At 39.2% G+C, this 14,067-nt stretch overlaps 1 protein-coding gene across 1 annotated transcript in view; it reads right to left on the bottom strand.

Moving 5' to 3' along the window:
• Positions 1 to 14,067, bottom strand: part of JADE3 (jade family PHD finger 3) — a 139,591-nt gene that overhangs the window by 43,835 nt on the left and 81,689 nt on the right. Inside the window, exon 4 of the mRNA XM_068962649.1 lies at positions 3,800 to 3,957. Within this exon, the coding sequence (XP_068818750.1) occupies positions 3,800 to 3,957 (158 nt within the window). The remainder of the gene's footprint in view (positions 1 to 3,799; positions 3,958 to 14,067) is intronic.

Below are 14,067 nucleotides of genomic sequence, written 5' to 3'. Positions count from 1 at the left end.
AAAAAATAACTTCCCGATTATGGCTGGAGACTTCAACCTCTGTGATAGAACAGACAGAAAATCATCCAGGAGATAGAACTCAACACTATCAACTAAGAGAATTGAACTGACATTTATAGAATACTCCACCCAACAGCAGCAGCACAGGCATTATTTTCAAGCACCCATGGAACATATACCATGATAGACCATATCCTGGGCTATAAAATAAAACAACAAATTTAAACAAATTGGTATTATACAGAGTGTTCTCTAATACAGTGGAATCAAAACTAGAAATCAGTAATAGAAAGATAAGAAAATATTCAAATAAAGTAAAAACCACACTTTTAAATAAAAGAAGTCTCAAGGGGAAAAAAGTGAAAAAGTCTCAAAGGAAAAAATACACTAAAGTGAATGAAAATGAAAATATAACACATCAAAATTTTTGTGACATAGCTAAAGCAGTGATGAGAGGGAAATTTATAACATTAAATGCTCATATTGGAAAGAGGAAATATCTCAAATCAATAAGCTATGCTCCCATCCAAGAAACTAGAAGAACAAAATAAATCCAAAGCAAGTAAAATAATTGAAGTAGTAGAGATAAGAACAGAAATAAATTAAAAACAGAAAAGATAATGAAACCAAACTCCAAATTCAGATTTACATTCTACAATTTATCATGTCAAGGGTCTGCTATAATACCTGGCTGCAGTGAAGTGCTTACCACTGGTTTATTGTGATTATCATGGCTACTCCTGAAAGAAGAATGTTATTTATGTATGGCTGCAGCACCAAACAGACAGTGTGGCATATGAATGACAATGCAGCTTCATGTGATGCTGTGGAACATGTGGGATACCGAACATTGCCTAAGATTCTGAGCCACACTGCCCCAGCATTTTGCATGAGCAGCTATACAGCTTCACAGTAGAAAAATCTAAAGAATCTACAGCACATGTTGTAGTTTGGAGAAAGACAGAAGCACAAAGAAGCTATACCATGGAGAGTACTTTGTGTAGCTGTGATCAGGGAACATATAAGGGTTTACAGATTGGTACTCAAGAATTGGAAGAGATGGGAGCAAAATTTTGTGTTGGCCTATCATGTTTGAAAAGACTGATATCCCCATTTGAATATAATCTGCCTTCCAGTCTGCTTGACTTTGAAAATGACTTGATTGAATGGAGCTGCAAAGTAACTAGCCCCACTACTTATGTTTTGGATGAAGATGAACCTCGATTCCTTGAAAAAATAGATTACAGTATAGATAGTAATAATGAGTTAGATATCAAATTGACTGAAAACGCAAGAGACTATGAACCTTCTGCCCAAGAAGTAGTAGTTTCTGACTGAATCAAGAACCCTTTGATTCAGAGGGTTGAGCCCTTTGCCATCTCTTGTTAATTGCAGAGAAGAAACGAAATATCTTGGTTTTTATTACACAGCAAGTTTGAGAGAAATGAGTTTATAGAGAGCTGACTCAGATAAACAGAAAGCAACTTGGGCCTGTTTGGTTTCAAGACAATGAATACGTTTATTAATTCATGATAAAAAGATGGCTTTGTGAAATGGTCAGTAAAAATGACCAACCTATAGCAAGTAAAAAAGGAGATAAAAATGGCCAATATCAGGTATGAAAGAGGGGGGATATACTACTGTTTCTTTTGCTTTAAATGTGTTCATAATTGCTCACTGAAGCATTTTTATGATGGCTCCTTTTAAATCTTTGTTAGACAATTCTACTATCTCTGTCACGTTGGTACTGGCAGCTACTGATTATCTTTGATCAAGTTGAGATCTTTTTAGTTCTTGATATGAGTGTTTTTCCTCCACTGGAACCTGTGTATTATGCTACAAGACTCTGGATCTTCTTTAAACCTTTTATGTTTACTGGCTTCCTCTGACACTGCTCTGGCTGGAGATCTGGTTGGGGAGGATATCACCTCATCACTGTTAGGTGATTGTAGAAGTCCTGGTTCACCATTTGGCCTATGTTGACATTCAGGGGCAGGAATTCTTTGTTACTACTGGGGGAGGCTGAGAGTTCTGGCTTCTCACCAGGCCTCCACTGATACCTCCCTTGCTGGGATTGGTAAGATAACCTTACTACTACTACTACTACTAAGTCACTTCAGTCGTGTCCGACTCTGTGCAATCCCATAGACAGCAGCCCACCAGGCTCCGCCATCCCTGGGATTCTCCAGGCAAGAATACTGGAGTGGGTTGCCATTTCCTTCTCCAGTGCATGAAAGTGAAAAGTCAAAGTGAAGTCGCTCAGTCGTCTCTGACTGTTAGCGACCCCATGGACTGTAGCCCACCAGGCTCCTCTGTCCATGGGATTTTCCAGGCAAGAGTACTGGAGTGGGATGCCATTGCCTTCTCTGATAACCTTACTACTGCTCCCTATATGGTCTTCACTGATACCATGTGGCAGGGGGAGGTATCCTCATCATCTCTAAGGAGTGGTGAAAGTTTCTGATACTACCACAGATGGGAAGGAGAGGGATACATGATTATTACTGGTTTAAGGTGGTAGTCTAGGCTCCTCGCTGTTACTGCAACAGTATATAAAAATACTGACAGTAAAGACATGAAAATGTCTGACTCTTATGTTCATTCATGATATTGTTGTGATTTCTAGAGATTGTGGCAATGATGATGAGCTAGTGAGGGTAAGTATGTGTGTTGGGCAAGACTGAAGTTTTTCTTAACAGAGAATAGACAGTCTCTCTGTGGGTGGGACAGCCTGGGCTTGCATTTTTAGAAGTGATTTGATAAGCATTTCTGGAACATGACTAAGACCTAAGAACCTGCTGCTGCTGCTAAGTCGCTTCAGTCGTGTCAGATTCTGTGTGACCCCAGAGACGGCAGCCCACCAGGCTTCTCTGTCCCTGGGATTCTCCAGGCAAGAATACTGGAGTGGGTTGCCATTTCCTTCTCCAAGAACCTGATGCTAGGGACCAAAAATTCAAGAATGTGGTCTCTGATCTTTAAGAACCTAATATGTACTAGAAATAGATAGCTGTACAATGAGATGTACAATTTCTCATAGTAACCAGGAGGTCCCACCAGCCCCTTTATCTGATGCTATTCCTTCTTTCCCTCACTCATTCATTTAAACTTATACCAAGCATTTTATTTCATGCTGGCCTTCATGCAAAACACTGGCAAAGACCAGTAGGAAAAAATGGCTTCCAAAACTAGTCATTACTCTTGAAGAGCTAAACTTACCATGTCCTCTTGGCAAAAAATACTCTCCTACTTAAACTTCTTCTCAAGTCTTTGCAAAGGAAGGCTGTGTGCTTATGGTTAACCCAATTATTCCAGTTATCCCCTTTTACTTGGGTTTATGCATTTTACAAACTCTATGTTTTGGCCCTCTGTTTACAGATGCTATCACTATGAGGCCCCTATTAAAATGAAGCAACTTCTCATGGAGTTATATATTAATAGGGTTATTATAGGGTTATGTAATTAGTGCTCTGTTTCTCTTCAAAGGCTAATAAATGCTACTGATTGTTGAGTCAGACTGGGAAATCTTGGTCTCCAAAACCTTATCATAATTTCAGATTGGACTTCAAACAGTTTTATCCTGTGAATAGATACATATTATATCCCTAAATAAAGAGTCTGACTGACTACTGACCTATCTTAGTCTGGTATAATCTGCCATTGGTCTGAGTGAATTGCTGAACATGTATGTGACCTAGCATTATAAATGTATATTTAGCCACTCAAAGTCTCCCCTCAAGCAACTCACAGACTACTATAAGAGCATTCATCCCCTAAATCAAAGATACAACCATGAAAATACCTGACGGAAGGCTGTGGAAGAGTGTCTGGATTGGCTGGTACTTGGACTCCCTTTTCCCACTCTTCTTTCCATGTATCCGTGAAGAGGTAATAGTTGTCAGGGTTAATATGGTGAGAGTCTGGAATCTTCATGGCACTGATAAGGTCCTTCCGGAATACCTGTTAAGACATTGCACACACCTTGAGAAGACCATTACTATGGAATTAACACCATTTAATGTTCTCCTTTTAAAAAGACCATCCCCACCAACTCTGCACTCCAGCAAGAGAGACATCTCCAACTTCCTAAATGGTCAGATCAACTTCTATTTGGAAAGGGTGTGAAGAATTGACAGGAAAGTCAGCTTATTCTGGATTTAATAAAGAGTAAAGGGGTTTTTCCTGAATTTTCTTGGGCTCCTTGAATTTAAATCAACAGTACAGGTTACTCTTAAAAAGTCTCTGTAAAATAAAAATCCTTAACTCTCTCAAATTAATCAACAAGTATCCTATGATAATTCATAATTATTTAGCTATCACCTTATTTTAAAATTATTTCAGTTCAGTTCAGTTGCTCAGTCATGTCCGACTCTTTGCGACACCATGAATCGCAGCACGCCAGGCCTCCCTGTCCATCACCATCTCCTGGAGTTCACTCAGACTCATGTTCATTGAGTCCGTGATGCTATCCAGCCATCTCATCCTCTGTCGTCCCCTTCTGCTCCTGGCCCCAATCCCTCCCAGCATCAGAGTCTTTGCCAATGAGTCAACTCTTCGCATGAGGTGGCCAAAGTACTGGAGCTTCAGCTTCAGCATCATTCCTTCCAAAGAAATCTCAGGGTTGATCTCGTTCAGAATGGACTGGTTGGATCTCCTTGCAGTCCAAGGGACTCTCAAGAGTCTTCTCCAACACCACAGTTCAAAAGCATCAATTCTTCAGCGCTCAGCCTTCTTCACAGTCCAACTCTCACATCCATACGTGACTACTGGAAAAACCAGAGCCTTGACTAGACGGACCTTAGTTGGCAAAGTAATGTCTCTGCTTTTGAATATACTATCTAGGTTGGTCATAACTTTCTTTCCAAGGAGTAAGCGTCTTTTAATTTCATGGTTGCAATTACCATCTGCAGTGATTTTGGAGCCCAGAAAATAAAGTCTGACACTGTTTCTACTGTTTCCCCATCTATTTCCCATGAAGTGATGGGACCGGATGCCATGGTCTTCGTATTCTAAATGTTGAGCTTTAAGCCAACTTTTTCACTCTCCTCTTTCACTTTCATCAAGAGGCTTTTTAGTTCCTCTTCACTTTCTGCCATAACGGTGGTGTCATCTGCATATCTGAGGTTATTGATATTTCTCCTGGCAATCTTGATTCCAGCTTGTGTTTCTTCCAGTCCAGCGTTTCTCATGATGTACTCTGCATAGAAGTTAAAGAAGCAGGGTGACAATATACAGCCTTGACGTACTCCTTTTCCTATTTGGAACCAGTCTGTTGTTCCATGTCCAGTTCTAACTGTTGCTTCCTGACCTGCATAAAGATTTCTCAATAGGCAGGTCAGGTGGTCTGGTATTCCCATCTCTTTCAGAATTTTCCACAGTTTATTGTGATCCACACAGTCAAAGGCTTTGGCATAGTCAATAAAGCAGAAATAGATGTTTTTCTGGAACTCTCTTGCTTTTTCCATGATCCAGCGGATGTTGGCAATTTGATCTCTGGTTCCTCTGCCAGTTCTAAAACCAGCTTGAACATCAGGGAGTTCACGGTTCACGTATTGCTGAAGCCTGGCTTGGAGAATTTTGAGCATTACTTTACTAGCATGTGAGATGAGTGCAATTGTGTGGTAGTTTGAACATTCTTTGGCATTGCCTTTCTTTGGGATTGGAATGAAAACTGACCTTTTCCAGTCCTGTGGCCACTGCTGAGTTTTCCAAATTTGTTGGCATATTGAGTGCAGCACTTTTACAGCACTATCTTTTAGGATTTGAAATAGCTCTACTGGAACTCCATCACCTCCACTAGCTTTGTTCGTAGTGATGCTTTCTAAGGCCCACTTGACTTCACATTCCAAGATGTCTGGCTCTAGATTAGTGATCACATCATCATGATTATCTGGGTCGTGAAGATCTTTTTTCTACAGTTCTGTGTATTCTTGCCACCTCTGTTAGGTCCATACCATTCCTGTCCTTTATCGAGCCCATCTTTGCATGAAATGTCCCCTTGGTATCTCTAATTTTCTTGAAGAGATCTCTAGTCTTTCCCATTCTGTTCTTTCCCTCTATTTCTTTGCACTGATTGCTGAAGAAGGCTTTCTTATCTCTTCTTGCTATTCTTTGGAACTCTGCATTCAGATGCTTATATCTTTCCTTTCCTCCTTTGCTTTTTGCTTCTCTTCTTGTCACAGCTATTTGTAAGGCCTCCCCAGACAGCCATTTTGCTTTTTTGCATTTCTTTTCCATGGGGATGGTCTTGATCCCTGTCTCCTGTACAATGTCCTAAAATTATTTACATAGACATAATTTTAGTATTATAGAGAAGTTACAAAAATAATACAGAGATCCCATATATCCTTCTTATATTTCTCTCTAATGTTAACATCTTGTATAACCAGAGTATACCTAAACCAGGAAATGCATTCATCTACAACTAATTTTCCCCCTAATGTCTTTCTGTTCCAGAATTCAATCCAGAATCACATTTTGCAGTACTTGTCATGTCTCCTTTGTATCCTCCAGTTTGTGATAGTTTCTCCTTTTCTTTCCAGACCTTGACACTTCTGAAGAGCATCGGTCACATACTTTATATAATGTCTGTACAATCTGGGTTTGTCTGGTATTTTCTCCTGATTTGATTGAGGTTATTCATTTTTGAGCAAAAAACAACACAGAAAGGATGCTATGACTCTCTTATCCCATTATATAAGGAATGTATGATGCCAATGTCATCTTAGTGGTGATGTTAAACTTGATCAGTTGGTTAAGATAGTGTGTCTTGCTGGTTTTCTCAGCTGTTAGGTTACTATATTTTCCTTTCTACTTAATAAATATCTTAGAGGAGGTACTTTGAGATTATAAAAAACACCCTGTTTCTCCTCAAACTGTCATGGACTAATTTTAGCATTGACATATTTCTTCCCTGCAAAAGTTATTACTTTTGTTATGGTATTCTAATGGTGATTTGTCATCTTCCTCAGTTCTACCAGCCCTACATTTATGAATTGGAATTCCTCTGTTAAAAAAAAAAAAAAAAAGCCTGCCCCTTCTCCCTATTTTTTTGTTCATTCATTCAATTATTTATTTATATCATTAGCACCTCATGTGGTGGTTTGTTGTTTTAGTTGCTAAGTCGTGTCTGACTCTTGCAACCCCATGGTCTGTAGCCTGCCAGGCTTCTCTGTCCATGGGAGTCTCCAAGCAAGATGGAGTGGGTTGCCATGCCCTCTTCCAGGGGATCTTCCCAATCCAGGGATCGAACCTAGGTCTCCTGCATTGCAGGTAGGTTCTTTTACTGACTGAGCTATGAGGGAAGCCCCCAGAACCTCATGGATCTATTTTATTCTTTGGGTTATAATTCAGTATTACTGTTAATTATTTTGATGCTGAAATTGTTCTACCTTTGGTCACTGGGAGCTCTTTCAGGCTGGCTTGCACCTATGCACTTTTGACACATCCCACTCTTTGAGTACTTTTTAAACTTCCTACATTACAACGTGCCTAGGCATCTTCCACTTGATTATAAAAGCTATTGATTTTATATGTTAACATCATATCCTGCCACCTTGCTGAATTCTTTTTTTTCTGGTGATTTTTTTATTTGATTTATCCAATAAATGGAGAACATTATGTGAATTTAACACTATTGGGTTGCTTTCTCTGACCTCTCAAGTTGAAGACATTTTAAAAAATTAATTTATTTAATTGGAGGCTAATTACGTTACAATATTGTAGTAGTTTTTGCCATACATTGACATGAATCAGCCATGGGTGTACATGTGTCCCCCATCCTGAACTCCCCTCCCACCTCCCTCCCCATCCCATCCCTCAGGGTTGTCCCAGTGCACCGGCTTTTAGTGCCCTGTTTCATGCATCGAACTTGGACTGGTCATCTATTTCACATATGGTAGTTAATATACATGTTTCAGTGCTATTCTCTCAAATCATCCCACCCTCGCCTTCTCCCACAGAGTCCAAAAGTCTGTTCTTTATATCTGTGTCTCTTCTCCTGTCTCACATATAGGGTCATCATTACCATGAAAGTTGAAGTATAGAGTATGATACAATAAAGCAATTAATTCTCAGTTGGTCTAGTCTGTTTAAATTGACATTTCACAAAGTACAGGACTGAACGATCATATAATCAGTTCAATTCAGTCACTCAGTCGTGTCCGACTCTTTGCGACCCCATGAACCACAGCACGCCAGGCCTCCCTGCTGCTGCTAAGTCGCTTCAGTTGTGTCCGATTCTGTGTGACCCCATAGACGGCAGCCTGCCAGTCTCCCCTGTCCCTGGGATTCTCCAGGCAAGAATACTGGAGTGGGTTGCCATTTCCTTCTCCAATGCATCAAAGTGAAAAGTGAAAGTGAAGTCGCTCAGTCGTGTCCGACTCTTAGCGACCCCATGGACTGTAGCCCACCAGGCTCCTCCATCCATGGGATTTTCCAGGCAAGAGTACTGGAGTAGAGTGCCATTGCCTTCTCCGCACCAACTCCCGGAGTTCATCCAAACCCATGTCCATCAAGTCGGTGATGCCATCCAACCATCTCATCCTCTGTCGTCCCCTTCTCCTCCTGCCCTCAACTGTTCCCAGCATCAGGGTCTTTTCAAACGAGTCAGCTCTTCGCGTCACGTGGCCAAAGTATTGGAGTTTCAGCTTCAACATCAGTCCTTCCAATGATGTCATTTAAATGAATAAGGACTCATTCCATTTGCTACTTTGCAGGGACAACTCTACAAATGCCTATTGGTTTCATTTAGGGAAGATTTAGAATTAATAATATGACCTGAACAGGAAACCAACGCTGAACATGCTTGGTGATGAAGTGGTAACAAAATGACCTTCCTATGAAGAATCCTAGCCAATTAATTGGGTACTGTGTGGGGAGAAAGCTAAGTCTATAGGAAACAAAAATGGGAGGTTTATTACATAATGCTTTGTATAAGGAAGTAAGAGAGGATCACAGACATATCTATTAACATATTTTGCACAGAGCTCAGTGTTCTGGGTGGCCAGTGGGAGAAACTGAATCACCATTTTGCTGAAGACTCTGAACCATCTCTATAAATTACCAGTGCCTTTAATGAGACAGTGGTTAAGAAGAGGTAGAAATTTACAATTGTGCTCAACTACTGCCTCTGTGAAACAGGGTTCTGTGGGAAATCCTACCTTAGCTCTGGAAAGACTACTACAACCAAGTATTTTTCAACCTCCTAAAATATTTCATTATTTTCCATATGATATATTTCTCAAAATAAATCAACTGACTGCAAAGTCATGCTTTGGGTTTAGTAACAATCACATAGCAATATATACCATGTCTTCACACCTGATAAAATTGCTTATGAAAATCTGTTCTGTAGCATTTTCTAAGTTAGCCTAGAGACACAGAAGTGGGCTGAATGGGGCCCAGCCCAACTTCAAAAACATGTCCACATCCTAATTTCTGGAACCTGTCAATGTTACATTACTTTAGAAATGAGTTCTTTGCAGATAAAAATAATTTAAGGATTCTGAGATGAAATGATAATCCTGGAAAATCCAGGTAGGCCTTAAATCCAGTAACAAGTGTCTTTATAAGAGAAAGGCAGAGGCAAATTTGAGACAGAAGAGAAGGGAGCACAACCATAGAGGTAGAGACTGGAATGATTCATTAATCCACAAGTCATTAAGTGCTGACAGCTATCAGAACCTGAAAGAGCAAGAACAGAATTTCCCTAAAGTTTCTGGAGGGAGCAATCTGGTCGATTTTGGACTTGTGAGAAAATAAATTCCTGTTGTTTTAAGCTACTCAGTTTGTGGTAATGTGTTACAGCAGCCCTAGGAAACTAATACACACGTTTACCAAACATAAGAGAAACTTGAAGACTCTAGACAAAGAGAAAAAGCAGAGGCCAATGAAATTTGGCTCTTGTCCATTGCTTCAGAAATAGCAAACTCCCAGGGAACAGGAATACTGTGAAGTCTGGGGAACCTGGGACTGTAGAAATACCAATCAATTCATACCTATTTTTCTTAAGCAAATGAAAGCTAAATCCAATGACTACTGTAATTCTCTCTTCCACCTTTAGAAAAAAGACTTACATGGTAAGCTTGATTTCAATTTTACAAGCTAGCCAGATTAAATAGCATCAGATCAAAGGTTTCCAGAGAAGCATTTTTACTCAAGGCAGAGTGCAAGAGTCTGCCTTATCTTGCTGTAGAAGTCAAACATTTCAAGTATGAGGCAGAACATAAAATGCTGAAGAGGGGATAGGAATGCAAGTTCAGTACTCAGGAAGATATCTGCAAAGTGATACAAAATATATTTACCAGACTGGTCTCATGAATTTGCTTCTGGTAAGAAAAGGTATTTTTTAAGGTTTTTAAAATAAACATGGGCAAACAAAATAGTTATAGTGTATCCTGATAGAGGTATCAGTTTTATTCATATATAGTAGTATACACATATGTTCATATTTGTATTTATTTTTCATAAAGAAACAATAAAAAGATAAGCCAAGAACTTACAAAGAAAACCATTTAACGGTAAGAAAAGGGGAGAAAATAGGGACAAGAGAGAGAAAGGGAAAAAGGGAGAAAAGAGAGACAAAAGCTGGATCTCTCTGAATGTATTTTGTTTCATAGTTTGATATTTGAACCAAACAAATGTTTTAAATGGTTAAAAATAAATTAAAAATCTTTATAAAGAAAGGAATATGGGTCTAGGGACAGACTGCTGGGATTGGTCTACTAATTTTACCACTTACTAGTTTGGGGAAGTTGTCTAAATTGTCTATGTCTCAGTTTACTTATCTGTAAAACAAGAATAAGAACCCTTAACATCACTGGGATAGTTGTGGGGATTAAACAGGTGAATTTATGTAAAGATCTTTAGTATGGTATTGGGCTCATGGTAATTGCTAAATAAACCTCAGCTGCAGTTATTTTACTATCATCAACATAGTCTCAGCTTTAGTTCTAAAAGCAGAAAGTTCTCTTTTCCAGTCCATAAATTGTTGATAGGTAAAAGGAGACGTGAGTTCATGGCTCAACTAAAACGTGGACGGTCTGACTTCCAAAGACAGTGTTCCCAAGCAAGAGCCCCATCGAGAACTTGAACCAACATTCTATAGGTCACAAGATAATGCAGAAGCTTCACAAAATGAAACATGGTTATTTGCTGCTAAATTAAAGATTGTGAATGAGGGATCTGGATATTGACACTGACCTAGGTAATGAAGTTTAGAAGTTTTACAAGTTCTTAATTGTGTGCCTATTTTATATGCACTGGTAGTTTCCCCAAAAAGTTCCTGAAACAAAAAGACTTTGTACTTACCAGATATCTGCTCATTTATGGTCAAAGAGGGAATTCACAGCCTAACATACAGCCCAGAAGCTATGCCAAGTCCAACAGTGCATGCCCATCCTGGCCCCTCAGATGCTTGCAGAAACAAAGGAGGCCTCACTACGAATTCAATTAGAATATCAATGCTTAACCTGCCAGAGCCACAAAATGAAAATGCCCTTCATGGACAGCTCTGGCTTTTACTGTTCTCACTAACATCTCTCAGTGTGCAGTTTCTTAAAGCACAGCTAGTCTGAACATTTCTGTGACATTTTTTAGAGGAAAAGCCAAAACATTTACTTCCTATATGACACAAAGGGGAACACTGTCTGGTCCATGTATAATGAAGCAGAGAGATTGATCAGTTTTGATTAATAGTCACTAAATCTAAAACTATACATAACTGATGACAAACAGATGTCACCCCAAAAGCATTAAAAAAAAAAAAACAGCTGCAAACACAGTAACTATATCTAATCAAAAGGAATAAACTGTAAGTGATTTTCTTAGAATTATAAATCTTAATGCAAAAAGAGACTTTTCAGGTTATCTAAAAAGAATAAACCATTCAAAGCAGAGAAAGCCTAGCAAAGAATTTCTATAAACAAAAATAGAAAATGTTGTCAAGACATTATGTCCCACAGTGGTTTCTCCAGTGAAGCGAAACTGATTTCTCAGTTTAAAGCTTTAAAAAACATGGACATATCTTTCAGATAGTTTAAAATATTTCTTAGGTTTCTTATAAAGAATAAATAGGACATTTCTGATGGCTATGGGCTGACATCAACTGAAACCCTGATTCCCAAAAAGCAATGTACTTTTAGGCTGCTTAGGTAGGTTTGATAATTCTCCTTACCCTGTATCACAGAGGTATTTACCATGATATTGATATATCCTGGTAATGGAGGAGTGGGAGCAACTGAGTCTGACTTGAAGATCTGAGCAATTTTTGCATAAGAGATGACATCTGAAGTTTGCTTTCAAAGTTTTTCTCCCATTCCTCAATGTCAGTTTTTGTGCAATAAGTGTGCATTTGCAAGCTTAGTACTTTTTATCTGCTGTGGGTCAGAAAACCAAATAATCAAGTTTGTTAGAGATACAGGTAAAATGATATGAATAGGCTCTATTTGAGAGTATGCAGTGTATTCTGCTGACTTGAAATATATGAGCTTTCACCCTGCTGCTATGAAAGTCTCAGATGTAACAAATGAGACTGTAGGCCTAGAGGAGACACGCAGTCAATCTTTTAAGATAGGTTGATATGTTTTATAGACCAGTTAGACTAATATTAGGTGAAAATATCCAGGCTTTGAGAAAGAATGAAAGATTTTTTAATATATTCAAATTGGTCACCTAGTACTATGAACTTTTTCTACAGCAATTAGCTTTTTAAAAACCTCTTCAAGAATAGCAGCTCACTTGAGAATCAGAAGAAGGCTACTAGCTCAGAAAAAAATATACATAAAAACATATCCTTAAAAGTCTGCATACAATTTTCAGAAGGTATCAAAGCCCCTGAACATATGTGGAATTCACACACCCCTAGGAAATGTTTCTCTAGAGGATAAATCAGGGGGAGGCACACACAGGAATCTCAGCAAAGCACTAAACATCAAAGAAAATATTTGTCTATCTGTGTAGCCAATTAAGCCTCAGAGAAAAAGATCATTTATACTGCATTTCAATGATTAACTCCTAGTTTTAAAAAAACACATGAGGTTTCATCTTGGACCTGTAGGGAGTCAGAAAAAAGAAATTCTCATCCTTACAAGAAGAAAAAGGCAGGAGAGGCAGCAAATTAACGATTTTTTGTGAAACCGTTAGAGAAATGAGTCACAGGACAAATGGTCAGACTCAAAGAGAGACAAGCATGTCTGCAGGGAGACATAGGACAGAAGCATTTACTTAGTTCGGGCAGAGGTCACAGTAGGAACATTAAATTAGAAATTCTGATGAATCTCTGGGGGCCAAGTGGGGACTACTAAGAGAATATGAAGTTTCTGGGGGCTGTACTCATAGGGAGTTCCCACCTTCTTGTAAGCTTTTTCTCTAGAAATCTAGGAGGGCTCTCACAGGGAAGTTAGGGAGAGAACCTGGAGAAAAAGCTCCCCCAGTGGTACTGTCTGGGTTGCTGGTGTTCAGTGTCCTGGCTCCCTTACTGAACAAAAGGCTTCATCTACAGAAGAAGGATTTCAAGTGAGGGCACTGAAATAATTTGACTGGTGCTATGGGAAGGGAGAAGCACCCAGCCTCAGCTTCCCTGTGTTACTCAAGGGAGAAAAAAGTCTTAATCTCAAGAGAGAGAATCTCAAGGACACAGACTGAAAATATCAGAGGATACCTGCTATAGGCAGACAGGATAATAGTGGGCAGGGGCAAAATGCTCTATCCCTGAAGGCCACTCCCCAACCTTGCTCCCACACACAGGACTACTACGCACTCCTAAGATTGAGATGTAATCAGAATAGAGAACACTATTCCGCCTAAATATCCTAAATATTTAATACCATTACCACCACACTAAAGCCTCCAATGATAACAGTAGCTATACTAGAAGAGCTGCAGAAGACAAAATCTCTGAGGACAAGCATAAAGGAAAAGGTCAAGAAAGGAGACAAAAACAAGGTCACCAGAGGAATTCCAAGTCTCTTGTACCCATAGTAAGAACTAATTTCAAACACCCTTGTACACTGCTGGAGGGAATATAAACTGATGAGGCCCCTTTGGAAGACAGTCTGGCATTCTCTCAAG

The sequence above is a fragment of the Capricornis sumatraensis genome, chromosome X (genome assembly GCF_032405125.1).
Source record: "Capricornis sumatraensis isolate serow.1 chromosome X, serow.2, whole genome shotgun sequence".
In the NCBI taxonomy this organism is placed as follows: domain Eukaryota; kingdom Metazoa; phylum Chordata; class Mammalia; order Artiodactyla; family Bovidae; genus Capricornis; species Capricornis sumatraensis.
This window is presented reverse-complemented; position numbering and strand designations above follow the sequence as displayed.